The following is a 15,915-nucleotide window of genomic DNA, read 5'->3' as shown; positions in this document are numbered from 1 at the left end:
AGTGCTACATTTTTGCTATTGGTGCATCGAGTAATTACTACTAGTGGGTTACTCATCACGATACTGTGTGAGAGTTCTATGTAATTCAATTAGTTTTAGATTAAATACTGAAATATTAAGATATGAGTTATGAAACTTTTGATTACTGGTTTCCCAGACATTAAAATTACTACTTACATACATTAATCTCATTACTATATAATTTGGGGTCATTACTCTATCCTTTCTTGCATTAGATGAAATTGGAATTGGAACACAAAAATTTAAGAAATAAAAGGAGGTATTTATAGACAAATATTTTATTCTCTTCACATATTTCCAATACTATGAGACCCCTAACTTAAATTAATATTTACATAGCCAATGTTTTACAAAAAAATAATATGTTTAAACACATACTTTTCTATTGTAGACTCAGTCGCGTTTCAGCAAATGAATTATGGTCATATTTTTTTTTCATCCCTCTCTTTACAATGAGAATAAAAAACCTATGCTCACCGCATTTCGTTGATAAAGTTGGTTATATGAGGTAATTTGATTATTCCTTGTAACAAATAAAATAAATACAAGAATAATTAAAATAAAGTCTGTTTTTGGCCCAAAAAGGGATGCACGGCAAATGGAGAGTAAAACGCCTTTGGAAAAATCTTGATTATTTTCAATACACTTGTCTAAACAAGTCAATAACTGAACTACAACACTATTTTGTATTAAATAAATTTTTACTTCTAGCAAAGTTTTACTGCACAACATTAAAAAATGGTAACCACTTCTGGGGGGCGGGGCATGGCCCCACGCGACGCTATTTTTATCGCACGATAAACTATCGCCGTTACCCTTTTTTTTAGATATTTATCGCGATATTTTATCGTGCGATAAACTATCTCCGTTACCCTTTCATTAATACGTGAAAAGCGATATTTTATCGTGCGATAAAATGGCGTCGCGTGGGGCCATGCTAGCCAGCCCCGCTGATAAAAGTGTGAGTATTATAAAACTGATATAATAAATGCAGGGTTATTTGAAGACATTAACTAAATTAACAATAGCTTACAAGGTATATAATATTTGTACAAAATAACATTTACAAAAAATTTTCGTATTTTTTACAAATGACAAATGGATGACTGTTGTTATTGCTTAAGGTTAAATGTGGTTTTCGTAAGAGTTCATAAAGAGCCACTCAATAAACTCGTTGAGATGCCGTGGGAGGGGACTAAAGAACCCACGTTTTAGGCTGATTTCAGAGTAAGGCGGTTTGAACCGGTTTTTATTGAATAAAGGCTCGTGCACACCAAAGCAGGTATGATGCAGCGCAATTTGAAAGCCGGTTCGCGCTCAAGTTGTAATACAAGGAATTCTTCAAAGTCGCCCATACTGCGGCGCGGCCGCAGGTAAGATCGAACGCATGCGCGAGTTTTATTTTGATGTTACGAGTTCGTAGATCTCCTTGTATAGCAACTTGTTGTATATAACAGTAATTTACGATTTTATCGCGCGATAAACTAACGCTGTCCCGTTTCAAGGTGCGTACAGATTACTTTTAACAATATTGTATTATATTTGTATATTGACGTCCGATGAAAATGCTGCAGTGTTGTTTGTTCCGCCGCTTCTTCTACACATGCGCTTTGGAAGCGGTAGTAGTTATAATTAGATTTAAGTGATGTGACGTCAATAAGTGATACCTTGTATCCAATTTGGAAAACAAATCTATTCTATTCTAATGCTAAATAACATAATTAAAATGTTATGTTATTATAATCTGTACGCCCCGTTACGTCACAAAAAAAAGCGAAACGGCGATAGTTTTTCGCGCGATAAAAAACGGCATTGCGCGTGTTATCCTACAGAGACTGTGTACACCGTCACTCTAAAATAAGCTCTAAAGTTTATTTATATACCTACGCAATATTCAAGGATAATTACAATTTTTGCTGAGAATCTGATAATCGATTTTGTACGAACTCGTATAAATACATGTGTGACTTTTTAAACACGAGCCGTGATTTTTTTGTCAAAATAACTTTAGTAGGTACATTCAACCGCATATCAAGTTACCCAAAATGAAACTTTATGAGGCTGTTATTATAAACGAATTTCTTAAACCTACCTACGTAGCCAACAAAATGTTTCGATAGATATGTTCAGCTGTATAACAATTAGATTTTCAATAATTTAATTTTTTTTAAAGTCACCCAGTATTTATAATCTTATATTTATAACTTAAAAATATTAATATCTACACGCAATCAAATATACATTAACTTATAATATGGCAACGTAATAGAAATTATATGTTGAATCTTAAAGCTACATTTATACTAATATTATAAAGCTGAAGAGTTTGTTTGTTTGAACGCGCTAATCTCAGGAACTACTGGTTCGAATTGAAAAATTCTCTTTGCGTTGAATACACCATTTATCGAGGAAAGCTATATAACATCACGCTTCAACTATAAGGAGCAAAGAAATAATAATAATGGAGAATGTTTAAAAAAAACGGGGTAATTATTCATCCTTGAGGGTTTCAATGATGCCCAAAATAACTATTCCACGCGGACGAAGTCGCGGGCACAGCTAGTAAATCATATTTATTAACAGTACTACAGTAAAAAGTCATCGGCTCCTTAGTTATTTAATGCACAATAAAAATATGTGGGGCATTGTTTTAAGGTTTTGGCTTGAAAGGTGAAATCCGAGATATTACTAAACCACCGATGTCTGTCTGTCACCATGCTGTATCTCATAAACAGTATCAACTAGAAAGCTGATTTTTTTTTAAAATAACGTATTAACGTTGTCACTATAACAACAAATACTTATAATTAATTAAATATATATATGTAATAAACGAGATGACAGATAGTAACAGACGGGACCGTTCGTGAGCGAATCCGACTCGCACTTAGCTGGTTTTTCGTTAACTTCTATACAGAAAAAGAAAACGCCATTTTGTTCAACTTATTTTCCATAGTACCCCAAAGCTTGTATCAAGAGAGTTATGAATGTGGATGAAGCGAAGGAAGTATACAGAGATCGTGGCAAGTGGAAAGATGTAGTCTCTGCCTTCCCCTCCGGGAAAGAGCCGTAATTTTATGTATGTATGTATTTTCCAGAGCAATAAGTAAATGTATTTTACATAAGTACATATATTGTACACAATGACACTGTCACTCTTTTGGTGTTACATAAAAGAGAAATGATTTGTTAAAATGAATCTCTTTATAAAATATCAGGTTGAATAAACGCTGAAACTATTGAACCGATTTCAACTTAACCTATATTTCGAAATTTTGTATATAAAAAAAAACAAATATTGATATACATAAACGTATAACCAGAGCAGATTATTAAATATATTTAATGATCCTCGAAGAATAACTATGTAATTTAAAAAATAAAGAAAAAAATGTCACTAATATATATATATTAGTGTATACATATAATAAAAATTTATACGCATATCATATTTTATACAAAAATAATATGACTTCATTAATACAATATATATATTTGTTATATTCGCAACATAGAAATAAAACAGAAATTAGACATGATTTTTTTTACTAATTATATACCTGCTAAATTTAAAAAAAATCATGAATAAAATATCGTTGAATGCCTCTCACATACCTTAATATTTACAAATTTATTAACTAATAATTACACTAAATTAAAATAATACTTCGGCACATGTTTAAGTAACTAATGCGATATTCTATACAATGCATACACTATCGGCCATTTTGTGTGGCGGCCATTTTGTTTTGCATACTCACAAAAGGACCACTGTAGAAATATATATATATGGTCCATCTTCACACAGATACCACGGCGTCTTCATTCAAATGTATGCTGTTGTCGTAGGAGGCCAGTTTCAGCAGGGTCTTCTTGATGCGCAAAGCCATTTTGTGTGGCGGCCATTTTGTTTTGCGTACTCACAAAAGGACCACTGTAGGTATATATACATATATATGGTCCAACTTCACACAGATACCTCGGCGTCTTCGTTCAAATGTATGCTGTTGTCGTAGGAGGCCAGTTTCAGCAGGGTCTTCTTGATGCGCAAAGCCGGCAGCCGGACAGATGGGTTCTGGTGCCAACATTCGCGCATCAAGTTGGCTAGGCCGACCATCGTCTGTGAATATTGAAAAAAAAAAGAGTGAGAAAGATCTTATAAGTATAAATTTTTTTTTGTTGTGTCACTAACTGTGACGAATTTAAGTGAAAATCTTTAAACTTTTTTTTGGAGTCCGTCTGCCCAGCAAGGGATATAAACGTATGCATATAAAACGGACGTAACGTAACGGACTTTTTGCTATTCGTCATATGGGCTTGAGCTTAAAAATCTATTCAATCTTTTGAACTCTTTCCGTGCGGCCGACTCGCCAGTTACGTCCACGGTTTGCACGCCTACGAGACTATAGTGGCAAAACTCTGCTACGCGCTACGAACTACGCAGTACGAGCTATGGCTGTGGTATTTCCCCGTAACTTGAGTGTAAAATTAGGGCTTATCGATTTAGGGCTGGGCATGTGGGTTTAGAAATTTGGCTTTACACGAGATCTGATTACTTTTTGACAGTGCGAGCTATATGGTCTCGTATTGGCAACATTTAACATGAAATGTTTTTGTGGGATTTCATTTCTTTTTGTAGGTTGCTTATGGTAGAAAGAAAGGTAGTTTAGTAGGAGGTAGTTACCGAGGCCGCATTCAGACCTCTAGTGCCAAAACTTGCGGAAGTCTCAAACAAACTTTCACCCCCTAGTTTAAGGGGTTGGGGGGTAAAAGTTCCAAGATTTATAATTTTTTTGTTGTTTGGGTACTAATACTAGCTTACATATCAAATTTTAGTTTTCTAGGACTTCAGGAAGTACCTTAAGAATATTGATGATCATCAGTGAGTGACGAAATCGGGGTATTTTATATATGAATGAAATCTAAAGTATGAGAGCTATGCAATTGAAACTTTAGAGGTTTATTAAATCTATCACTGACATCATATCTTGAAAATTTTGTTTATCTGGTATAACCCAAATTCAAGTTATGAAGGTTCAAAAATACGACGAACCACTTCGAGAAAAGGTAGGTAGTGCCCTTGCGCTTCGCTTGGCTCGTAGTGCCCCCACTACCGTGCCCCAAGATTCAAACCTGAGATTGGCACGTTCAAAAAAACAAACAAACAAACTGTTCAGCTTCACAACATCAGTATATTGACTATCATACCGGATGATCATCATCTACAGGCGCGGGGCGGGCGCCGTCGCCGCACACCACCTTCCTCATGAGCTCGAAGCTGGGGTCGGGCGGCACCAGCTCCGCGAACGGCGCGCGCGCCTCCCGCGGACACGGCAGCGTGCGCCGGGACACCTCCCAGAGGACGAGGGCGAAGGCGTACACGTCGCACTTCAGGTACGACTCGAAGCACTCCAGGTTTATGCTGGGGACAGGGGGGACATGATCATTCTACAGTTTTGATGATCGAATGTCGATGAAACGCATCGAGCAAGTGCATTAGTGGGATAAGGCAAAGAGTCAGAGTCTATCTGTATGTTCAGGCATCACGTGAAAACTAACGGTTCGATTTCGATGAAACTTGGTATAATTATACCTTATTATCCTGGCCGTAAAATAGGATACTTTTTATCCTGGAAAAATAAAAAATCTTATTTTTATTAGTTTATCCATAGACGTTGTTCTGTCGAACCGCGAACACACGTTGCGTTACCCGCAGTGGATTCAGCGCCGTAACCAGTAGCGCCGAAAGTCGGATTTGGCTTGAACCGTTTGCGGCACACGCGGGCCGCTACTAATTACTATGAAAAAAATACTTACTACAGAACGCGAGCTCAACAGCAGTAGCCCAATAGACGGATCTCCTTAATTATTATACGCCTAGCCGTAATTGGGTCCAACAGATATTTAAAACATGTCATTGTCAGAGTTACTCAAAATGGAGAAATAAACCATCCACGCGAAGACCTACATCCGCGCGGACGGAGTCGCGGGGGAAAGCTAGTTATTAATAATAAAAAAACTATTCTAAATACTACAGTCTAAAAATATTATTATTTTAATTTTGACCCCTAAGGAAGGGTATCCATCGCGTAGGCAGCATTCCCGCGCTATATTTGATAAACGCCAAAACTTGGTACCTGCAGTGGAATAGAAGCCCGCGTAGCGCACATTAGTTTTTTTTTAATACACTACACAATATAATAAATATATTTTATTCAGTTATAAAGATATTATTAGAATATTCACACATCACAGTTTTTTCAGAAGTCACGAGTGACATGACAGTGACTTTCTTTTTATTTCTTGCTTGTGCTATACAACCTTAATAATACTAACAATACCTACTTGTTGTGTTTGTCTTTTTGTGTTTGTACATTTGTTAACCTTCTCCTTTCAGATTGTATACCGTCCATTTTTGTAACTTCGTGTCTCTTCAAACCATGACATTGGCAGAATCACCGAAAGTCCGGTGGAAGCCATAATATAGAAAAGAAAGAAAGAAAGAAAGAAAACCTTAATAATGTTGCAATAGCAATATCCTGTAACACCGACCTCTGATCCAACATCTCCGGGCTCATATAACGCTTGGTGCCCTGCCTGGGGTTGCTGTGCTGCTTCGAAGCCACGTGGGCCCTGGTCACCGCCAGCCCAAGGTCTGCGATGCAACATTCTCCGTTCACTTTCACCAGGATATTCTTGGTTTTGATGTCCCGGTGAGCTATGGCCGGTTTGCCCTGGTGAAATATAAAATAATAAATATATACAGGACAATATGTGTGCTGTGTGGTTCCAGGCACCAATACAAAAAGAAGAATAGGACCACTCCCTCTTTTTCTCATGAATGTCGAAAAAGCGACTAAGGGATATGCTTACAAATTTATGATTCTCCTTTAAGGCGATGGGCCTACCTGTCAACCTAGCAACCTGTCACAATTTGAATCTCAATTCTAATAATCAAGCCAAAAAGCTGAACATGGCCTCATCAGTCTTTTCAAGGCTGGCGCGGCTTTGTCTATCCCGCAAGGGATATAAACGTGACTATATGTATGTTCTTACATACCTTGTGTACCTACCTACATTTACCTACATTTTGACTTCAACCAATGTTGTTAAACCATTATTATTAAGCGATATGAAGTATCCATCCTATAATAAAGAATAAAAATTTTGAATTTTGAATTAATGAACCTGTGTGCCGTGTATCTCTGTGTGCAGATGCAGCAGTCCGTTGATGGCTGACAGACAGATGACCATCATCTGATGACGGGTCAGGGTGCACCTGTTCAGGTGCTCGTACAGCGAGCCCAGCGGGTGATAATGGGTGATGAGCCACAACTGAAAAAACGTGGAAATTTATAAGTATTAAGTGATTACCCAACATTTTAAGAATAGAATCACTCTGTATCTTTTAAATCTATATTTGCAAATTGACGTCTGTCCGATGTAAATACTGCAGTGTAGTTTCTTCCGCCGCTTCTTCTACACATGCGCTTTGGAAGCGGTAGTAGTTATAATTAGATTTAAGTTATGTGACTTCAATAAGTGATACCTTGTATACAATTTGGAAAATAAATCTATTCTATTCTAATGGATGTCGTTAAGGGCGAATTATGGATAGGCTTAACTTGCTATTGACTAGCAACCTGTCACTATTTGAATCACAGTTCCATCATAAAGCCTGAACGTGGCCCTTCAGTCTTTTCGGCTCTGTCTACCCAGCAAGGGATATAGACGTGACTATATGTACGCCAATCTCAGTGCTCAAGTGGAATACATTATTTTTGAATATGTTGACGGTGTGTGCATTTTTAGTGTCCAAGGGGAAAAAATGCCAGGTTCAAATTTATACAGCTAGTTCTTTTGGTGCACATTTTGGCCTGTTTTTGACCTTCAGTGGCACTATATAACAACCAACTTCAACCGGATTTTTTTTTGTTCAGAATACATCAAATTGCCTCTGATAACTGTGCATAAAGTACGCTTCCTTTAGGATCATAATCGACTATATCACATCTATATAACACTCTGCCCCTGGAGCCCTATCTGCGGGAGCCCCACTCGCCTGCGTGCAGCTGTTCCTGCTGGTCATGTCGCTGCCGATGTAGGCCAGGATGTGCTCGTGCCGCAGCAGCCCGGTGCTGTACAACACTCTGCCCCCGGAGCCCTATCTGCGGGAGCCCCACTCGCCTGCGTGCAGCTGTTCCTGCTGGTCATGTCGCTGCCGATGTAGGCCAGGATGTGCTCGTGCCGCAGCAGCCCGGTGCTGTACAACACTCTGCCCCCGGAGCCCTATCTGCGGGAGCCCCACTCGCCTGCGTGCAGCTGTTCCTGCTGGTCATGTCGCTGCCGATGTAGGCCAGGATGTGCTCGTGCCGCAGCAGCCCGGTGCTGTACAACACTCTGCCCCCGGAGCCCTATCTGCGGGAGCCCCACTCGCCTGCGTGCAGCTGTTCCTGCTGGTCATGTCGCTGCCGATGTAGGCCAGGATGTGCTCGTGCCGCAGCAGCCCGGTGCTGTACAACACTCTGCCCCCGGAGCCCTATCTGCGGGAGCCCCACTCGCCTGCGTGCAGCTGTTCCTGCTGGTCATGTCGCTGCCGATGTAGGCCAGGATGTGCTCGTGCCGCAGCAGCCCGGTGCTGTACAACACTCTGCCCCCGGAGCCCTATCTGCGGGAGCCCCACTCGCCTGCGTGCAGCTGTTCCTGCTGGTCATGTCGCTGCCGATGTAGGCCAGGATGTGCTCGTGCCGCAGCAGCCCGGTGCTGTACAACACTCTGCCCCCGGAGCCCTATCTGCGGGAGCCCCACTCGCCTGCGTGCAGCTGTTCCTGCTGGTCATGTCGCTGCCGATGTAGGCCAGGATGTGCTCGTGCCGCAGCAGCCCGGTGCTGTACAACACTCTGCCCCCGGAGCCCTATCTGCGGGAGCCCCACTCGCCTGCGTGCAGCTGTTCCTGCTGGTCATGTCGCTGCCGATGTAGGCCAGGATGTGCTCGTGCCGCAGCAGCACGGTGCTGTAGATCTCGGTCTCGCGCCGCCAGCTGGCCTCGTCGCGGGAGAAGAAGATCTTGACGGCCACGGCGTCCCCGTACCACGAGCCGCGCCACACCTCGCCGTAGCGGCCCTGGGGGTAAACGAGAATGCTGTTCAATGTTTACAATTAATTTAGGGCATACATACATACACATATCAGATATACGTATGTGTACACAATTTCCAATTTTTTTTTTGGTAATCTATTGGGTTAAATAAATAAAGTCACGTCTATATACCTCGCAGAGTAGACAGAACCAACTAAGTCTCGAAAAGACTGAAAGGCCACGTTCAGCTGTATGGCTTGGTAATGGAATTGAGATTCAAATAGTGACAAGATTGCTAGCCCATCGCCCGAAAGTAGAATTTGAATTTTGTCGATATCGATAGGAAAAAGATGGGAGGAGTGGTCCTATTCTCAATTGACAGGAACCCATACAGCACTGTGATGAAATTTAAAATAAATGCCATTAAAATCTAACCATTAGTGGTAATCCAGAACTTGTAATGGAACATTCTTAATATAATATTTATTAATATTAATTTAGAATCATCCATATTTCTATTCTCAAATCTGTCAATAAGCCAAACAGCGGAACATTTCCTATCAATTTTTCCCCGCAAGAGATTAGTGACTTTATGTATGTATTTTTAAATTACATTAGGTACAATAGCGTAATACTTTACTGCAGCGGCATTTGTCAGAATTAAAATAAATAGTAAGACAAGACAAAACGATCTCTCATCCACATTCTATTCTAAGATTGGATAATTGTGAAGTTGACGTTGTTGAAGAAAATGCTGCAGTGCAGTTTGTTACCGCTTCTTCTGCACTGACGCCTTGGAAGCGGCAGTAAACATAGTTTTATGTAATTTATTTCACGTCAACCAATGTTGTGAAACCATACGTTTTGACAATTATTAAGCGATATGGGGTATCCTATAATAATGAATAAAAATTTTGTATTTGATCTCCAGCTACCATTAACAAACATACCTTCCCGACGCAGTCAATGAGAGAGACCTGCTTGGCGAGCGTCCGTTGAACCATTAGTGGCAATCCAGACCCGGATCCACTCGTCACGGAGCATTCCAGATACTCTCTCAGCGTGGAGTCACCGGCAGCCACGGCGCGTAGACCGCCGCCATTTTGAGAGCCTTCCACGCCTGAGAACAAAATACAGGAAATCATATACATATTTGTCGGATAGTGAGAGCACATCTGTAGCATTAGTTTCACATGATCGTCGCTAGATGGCGTTTTCCGCTAAAGCATTCAATGGCGTTTGTTAATTTATTTTTTGTTATTGTGCTAAATTAAAGATTAATCGGTACTCAATAATTATGGTAATTCATGATTTGGATGTTAGATAGTAATTTCTGCATTGTTTATGTAATAAATAACGGTTTCTTTTATTAATTATTTTTTTATAATGTTTTTTTTAATGCATTGCGCGGGAAACGCATGCGCGTTTGGACATGACCCTCTCAGTCTATATTTAGTATACATTCATTCATTAGGTAATCGCTTCGTGTAAAAACCTGACTCACCCAATCCAGGACTCATAGTCAAAGGCATACCCCGGGTACTCCGGGTCTCCAGAGTGGTGAGGATGCAACCTGGATTAAAGCCAGTTAAAATAAGAAGAAATGTTACCTTCGTAATAAGCACTAGGCGGGCTGTAAACGTTGCTAGAAAAATAGTTGGAATCTTCGCCCAATTTGTGCAGAGCTGCGCGGGAGACGCGTAATCTGAAACGAAATATTTACAATTTGTAATTTAATATACATACATAATCACGTCTGTATCCCTTGCAGGGTAGACAGAGCCAACAGTTTTGAAATTACTGATAGGCGGAACGAAAGATTTACAATTTGTAATTTAACATACATACATAATCACGTCTGTATCCCTTGTGGGGTAGACAGAGCCAACAGTTTTGAAATTACTGATAGGCCACTATCAGCTGTTTGGCTTACTGATATCATTGAGTTTCATATAAAGTGACAGGTTGCTAGCCCATCGCCTAAAAGAAGAATCCCATGTTTTTAGCTATCCCTTAGTCGCCTTTTACGACATCCATGGGAACGAGATGCGAGTGGTCCTATTCTTTTCTTTTTATCGGTGCCGGGAACCACACGGCACAATATGTTTATTAAAAACCAAAAATTAATCACTTCAACCGCACTCACCTATGACTCCTTCTCTTCAGTAGGTAGTACGTTTGTCTGTGACACCGGAGGTCCCGGGTTCGAATCCCGGCCGGTCAGGGCATGATGGGAAAAGAACTTTTTCTGATTGGCCTGGAATCCCGGAGAAGAAGAAAATCACCTGTGACTCCTTCTCAGCACGAACACCCCCATAGCGGCTATCCCGGCCACCACCAGCACGGCGGCCGCCACGCTGGCCCACAGCCGGGTGACCTGCGACGGCACCGGCTCTATGGCGGTGTCCTCCACGAGCGGAAGCTGGGGGAATGTACTCACCTGACTCTGAAGTGATTTATCTTTGGTTTTGACGGCCTCTGTGGCGCAGCGGTAGGTAGTACGTTTGTCTGTGACACCGGAGGTCCCGGGTTCGAATCCCGGCCGGTCAGGGCATGATGGGAAAGGAACTTTCTCTGATTGACCTGGAATCCCGGAGAAGAAGAAAATCACCTATGACTCCTCAGCATAAAAGTGGTAGACCTGCCCTCACCTGTGACTCCTTCTCAGCACGAACACCCCCATGGCGGCTATCCCGCCCACCACCAGCACGGCGGCCGCCACGCTGGCCCACAGCCGGGTCACGTGCGACGGCACCGGCTCTATGGAGGTGTCCTCCACGGGCGGTAGTTGGGGGAAGTCTCCGTCGTTGCACATGTCCCCAGTACAGCATGTGATGTTCAGCTGGCCGGCGTGGCGTTTGCGAGGACTGTTAAAAGAAAACCAAATGTCAAAGATCTCGATTTGTGAACACACGTGTGTTATTTACATCATAAAGTTCCTACGTACATACATAAAATCACACTTCTTTCCCGGAGGGGTAGGCAGAGACTACATCTTAAAATCACGGATTTTTCCTAACGTACATACATACATACATAAAATCACGGCTTTTTCCCGGAGGCTACCCCTCCAACTACTACCTACCCTCCGCAGAGACTACATCTTTCCACTTGCCACGATCTCTGCATACTTCCTTCGCTTCATCCACATTCGTGACTCTGCTTGCAAGCTCGGCGGTTTCGGGTACTCTTGACCTGACCCTTTACCAGGACGTCCTTCATTTGATAAAGATACGTTCGTCTAGGCCTTCCCACTCCGACCTTTCCCTCCATATTTGTCCACCACCTTTGTCTTTAATACATGACAATGTGTCTTCACCACTCTAGAGAAGAGATCGGGGTGCACCTGTGTATATCCCTTGTCTGTCTATATCCCTTACGGAGAGATATAGCCGTGATGATATGTATGAGACTGAAAGGCCACATTTAGCTGTTTAGTTTAATGATAGAATAGAGATTCAAATAGTGACAGGTTGCTAGCCCATCGCCCAAAAGAACGTTACCGTTTCAAGTCTTATACGCGCGATACAAATGGTACCTACTAGCCGGGGGCAAGACAAAGTTTCAATTTTTTCTTCGTATTAATTATTCAATCTAATGTAACTTTATTTTTGTTGTTGTTCTAATAGATGGCGGTGTGCTTTATTATTACGCGCTATGGTTTGTCACTTGTCATGCATATAGTGTTTTTGATATTTCGATGTTTCGATGGCCTAACTGTTTAAACCCATACATTACACATTCATCTCAAATGTTTTTTTTGACAATCAGCCAATTGTGCAATAATACTTACCCTTTCTGTGTGTGTTTCTGTGTAGTGCCGTGTGGTTCCCGGCACCATTACAAAAAAGAATAGGACCACTCCATCTCTTTCTCACGGATGTCGTGAAAGGCGACTAAGGGATACGCTTATAAACTTGGGATTCCTCTTTTAGGCGATGGGCTTGCAACCTGTCACTATTTGAATCTCAATTCTATCACTAAGCCAAACAGCTGAGCGTGGCCTATCAGTCTTTTCAAGACTGTTGGCTCTGTCTACCCCGCAAGAGATATAGACGTGATCATATGTATGTACTTACCCTTTCTGCAGCCTATTAGTCCTGCAAGTGAACTGAGAGTGGTCACTCCTCTGCGTGCATCCCCTGGAATGCTGTAAGCTACCATCGAGCGTCCGCACTGATGATTTGAAGCAGTACAGCGCTTCGTGGCAGACGTGCTCCAATCCGTCTTCGAAGCAGTCCGAAGACTCACATTGGTAACATTTGTATCTGAAAACCAAGAACCATAGTTTACATAACACAAGGTTAACATAACGCAGGTTGATTTATATGTAAAAAATATGTGAATCATGCAAATAAATTATTCTATTCTATTCTATTCAAAACAAATACAATTTCAATTTAATATCATAGAAATGTAGATATTATTATACCTATGATGCAGCTCCACTATAGAACTGACATTCAAATGGTGACAACTTGCTAGCCTATTGCCTAAAAGAGTAGACCCAAGTTTATAAGCCTATCCTTTAGTCGCCTTTTACGATATACATTGGAAAGTTATAGAGTGGTTCTATTCTAAAGTGCTGGAAACCACACAACCCATGATTATAACATCATCTAATCTAACTATATGTTTTTCATTTTGCAATATTCCAGAACATAAAGAATTTATAAACATAAAAATTACCTCTTTCGAAATCTTCCCTTCCTATGAGATAGCAATGTAATAAAAACAAACACAAATCAACAGTCAATATTGAAACTAAAATTTTCACAACATATAAAATTACACTAGCTTAAAAGTATTTTTGTTCATATCACTCCTTCCTACGAAAACTACTGAACAGATTAATACAAAATTGTAAAGATATGACCATAGAGATGTGATCTTGGTGTCAACATACATAAAGTCACGTCTATATCCCCTGCGGGGTGGACAGCCAACAGTCTCGAAAAGATTGATAGGCCACATTCAGCTGTTTGCCTTTATGATAAAATTGAGATTCATATAGAGATAGGTTGCTAGCCTGTCACCTCAGAGAAAGAATACCATGTTTATAAGCCTATCCATTAGTCGCCTTTAAGACATCCATGGGAAAGAGATGGAGTGGAGTCTTATTCTTTTTAATATTGGTGCCGGGAACCACATGGCACTACATACATAAATATTCATTCATTCATTCATATGGTCACGTCTATATCCCTTGTGGGGTATGGAGTAGATAGAGCCAACAGTCTTGAAGAAACTGATCAGCCACATTCAACTATTTGGCTTAATGATAGGATTGAGATTCTAAAAGTGACAGGTCGCTAGCCCATCGCCTAAAAAAAGAATCCCAAGTTGGTAAAGCTAACCCTTAGTCGCCTTTACGACATCCATGAGAAAGAGATGGAGTGGTCCTATTCTTTTTTGTATTGGTGTCGGAAACCACATAGCACTACATACAACACAATATTCCTTAATGGTGACAGATTGTAGTACATAAATAAAGAAAAAATGGGACCCATGTAATAAAATTATTTAATTTATAACAATGATGACAATTGTGCCGTGTGGTTCCCGGCACCAATACAAAAAAGAATAGAACCACTCCATCTCTTTCCCATGAATGTCGTAAAAGGCGACTAAGGGATAGGCTCACAAACTTGGGATTCTTGTTTAGGCGATGGGCTAGCAACCTGTCACTATTCGAATCTCAATTCTATCATTTAGCTAAATAGCTGAACGTGGCCATTCAGTCTTTGCAAGACTGTTGGCTCTGTCTACCCCACAAGGGATATAGACCATATGTCTGTATGACAGTTAGTGACTGATCTATAACAATATATACCTGGGTTGGTGTACCATCATCTGATCAAAGGAAACATGACTCGTCTTCTGTACTGCGGGCCCATGGGTTGTTTGTATTGCTGCCTCATCATCAAAGGTGTCCAAGCCTCGCTGTCCTGCAGGAATTATATTATCTATTATTAATTATTAACTACATTTATTATATCCTGTTTTTATCACAGATTTAAACATGTCTTACACATAAGAATAGGAAAAGTAGAAGTCCGATGGCGACTTCTAAGGTTCCGTCAGGAGTGTCGTAGCTATTCTAAGTCCCTTAATAAAAAACAAATATTATCTACCTTTTATCATCAATCTTCTAAGAATAAATTTCAAGAATTACATATACAAAGACATAAAAGTGAAAAACTTTTTTTGTCTTTAAATTATTTTCATTATTAATGTACAACTTGTATAATGTCTGTTATCTACGTTAGATTATATTTTAATATAACAAGGTAACCCAAAGGTACCAAAACAAAGCGTGTTATGAAAAAAAAACATTGATGTCGGTCAAGTACGAAAGCTACCAATTTTTCGACCTTAGAGTAGAGATATAGCCCTGAAAATTGCAAGAAACAAGCGTTGCACTTTAGGCTACATGTAGAATAAAGTATTACAATTATATCTTACCGTAACAACCACTTATCACTAAAAATGTGAACAGATATCCAAAAATGACAACGTCCGCCATTCTTACTTCATCATAACAATGCACTTTTGAAGTCAAATGGGTACTTGATAAAATGATTCCAGTTATATATTAACCAAAACCATTAATAATAAATATTAAAAAACCATAACTAATAAATTACTTTTAATTAATGCAAGAAATAGGAGATAATTACGTAATTACTAAAAAAGTTGATTAAATGTTGCTAACGGATAACGGAACTCACAGTCGGAACCCGAACTACAGAGATTTCATTTCAATATACGTATTATGAGATATCCGGAAATAACTTTCTTTTATCCGTATTTTG

The 15,915-nt window shown here is 40.2% G+C and overlaps 1 protein-coding gene across 2 annotated transcripts; it reads right to left on the bottom strand.

Moving 5' to 3' along the window:
- Positions 1-283: 283 nt before the first annotated feature.
- On the bottom strand, positions 284-15,818 carry LOC106139175 (activin receptor type-1). 2 transcript variants are annotated; one of them, XM_060951210.1, is made up of 12 exons: positions 15,566-15,818; positions 14,934-15,048; positions 13,790-13,810; positions 13,180-13,368; positions 11,752-11,967; positions 10,711-10,805; positions 10,051-10,220; positions 8,959-9,144; positions 7,210-7,356; positions 6,574-6,755; positions 5,230-5,443; positions 284-4,141 (listed from the first exon to the last, which is right to left on the bottom strand). In XM_060951210.1, the coding sequence occupies exons 1-12, from the start codon at positions 15,624-15,626 to the stop codon at positions 3,989-3,991; spliced, it is 1,749 nt and encodes a 582-aa protein (XP_060807193.1). In that variant the 5' UTR covers positions 15,627-15,818; the 3' UTR covers positions 284-3,988. The 2 variants fall into 2 exon arrangements, with proteins under 2 accessions (XP_060807193.1, XP_060807194.1); XM_060951211.1 differs by lacking the exon at positions 13,790-13,810 and having other exon boundaries at positions 15,566-15,816.
- Positions 15,819-15,915: the final 97 nt, after the last annotated feature.

Source organism: Amyelois transitella, chromosome 24 (genome assembly GCF_032362555.1).
Source record: "Amyelois transitella isolate CPQ chromosome 24, ilAmyTran1.1, whole genome shotgun sequence".
Lineage (NCBI taxonomy): Eukaryota > Metazoa > Arthropoda > Insecta > Lepidoptera > Pyralidae > Amyelois > Amyelois transitella.
Note: the sequence above shows the minus strand (reverse complement) of the source record. Positions and strands in the feature narration are given on the sequence as shown.

What these genes read in the sequence shown, in the direction of transcription:
- LOC106139175 (XM_060951210.1), bottom strand. Translation starts at nt 15,626, where the DNA reads ATGGCGGACGTTGTCATTTTTGGATATCTGTTCACATTTTTAGTGATA. An exon ending in ATGATGGTACACCAACCCAG is followed by an intron (nt 13,811 to 14,933) that starts GTATATATTGTT and finishes GCTATCTCATAG; the next exon opens with GAAGGGAAGATTTCGAAAGA. An exon ending in CTGTAGATGATGATCATCCG is followed by an intron (nt 4,142 to 5,229) that starts GTATGATAGTCA and finishes CAATATTCACAG; the next exon opens with ACGATGGTCGGCCTAGCCAA.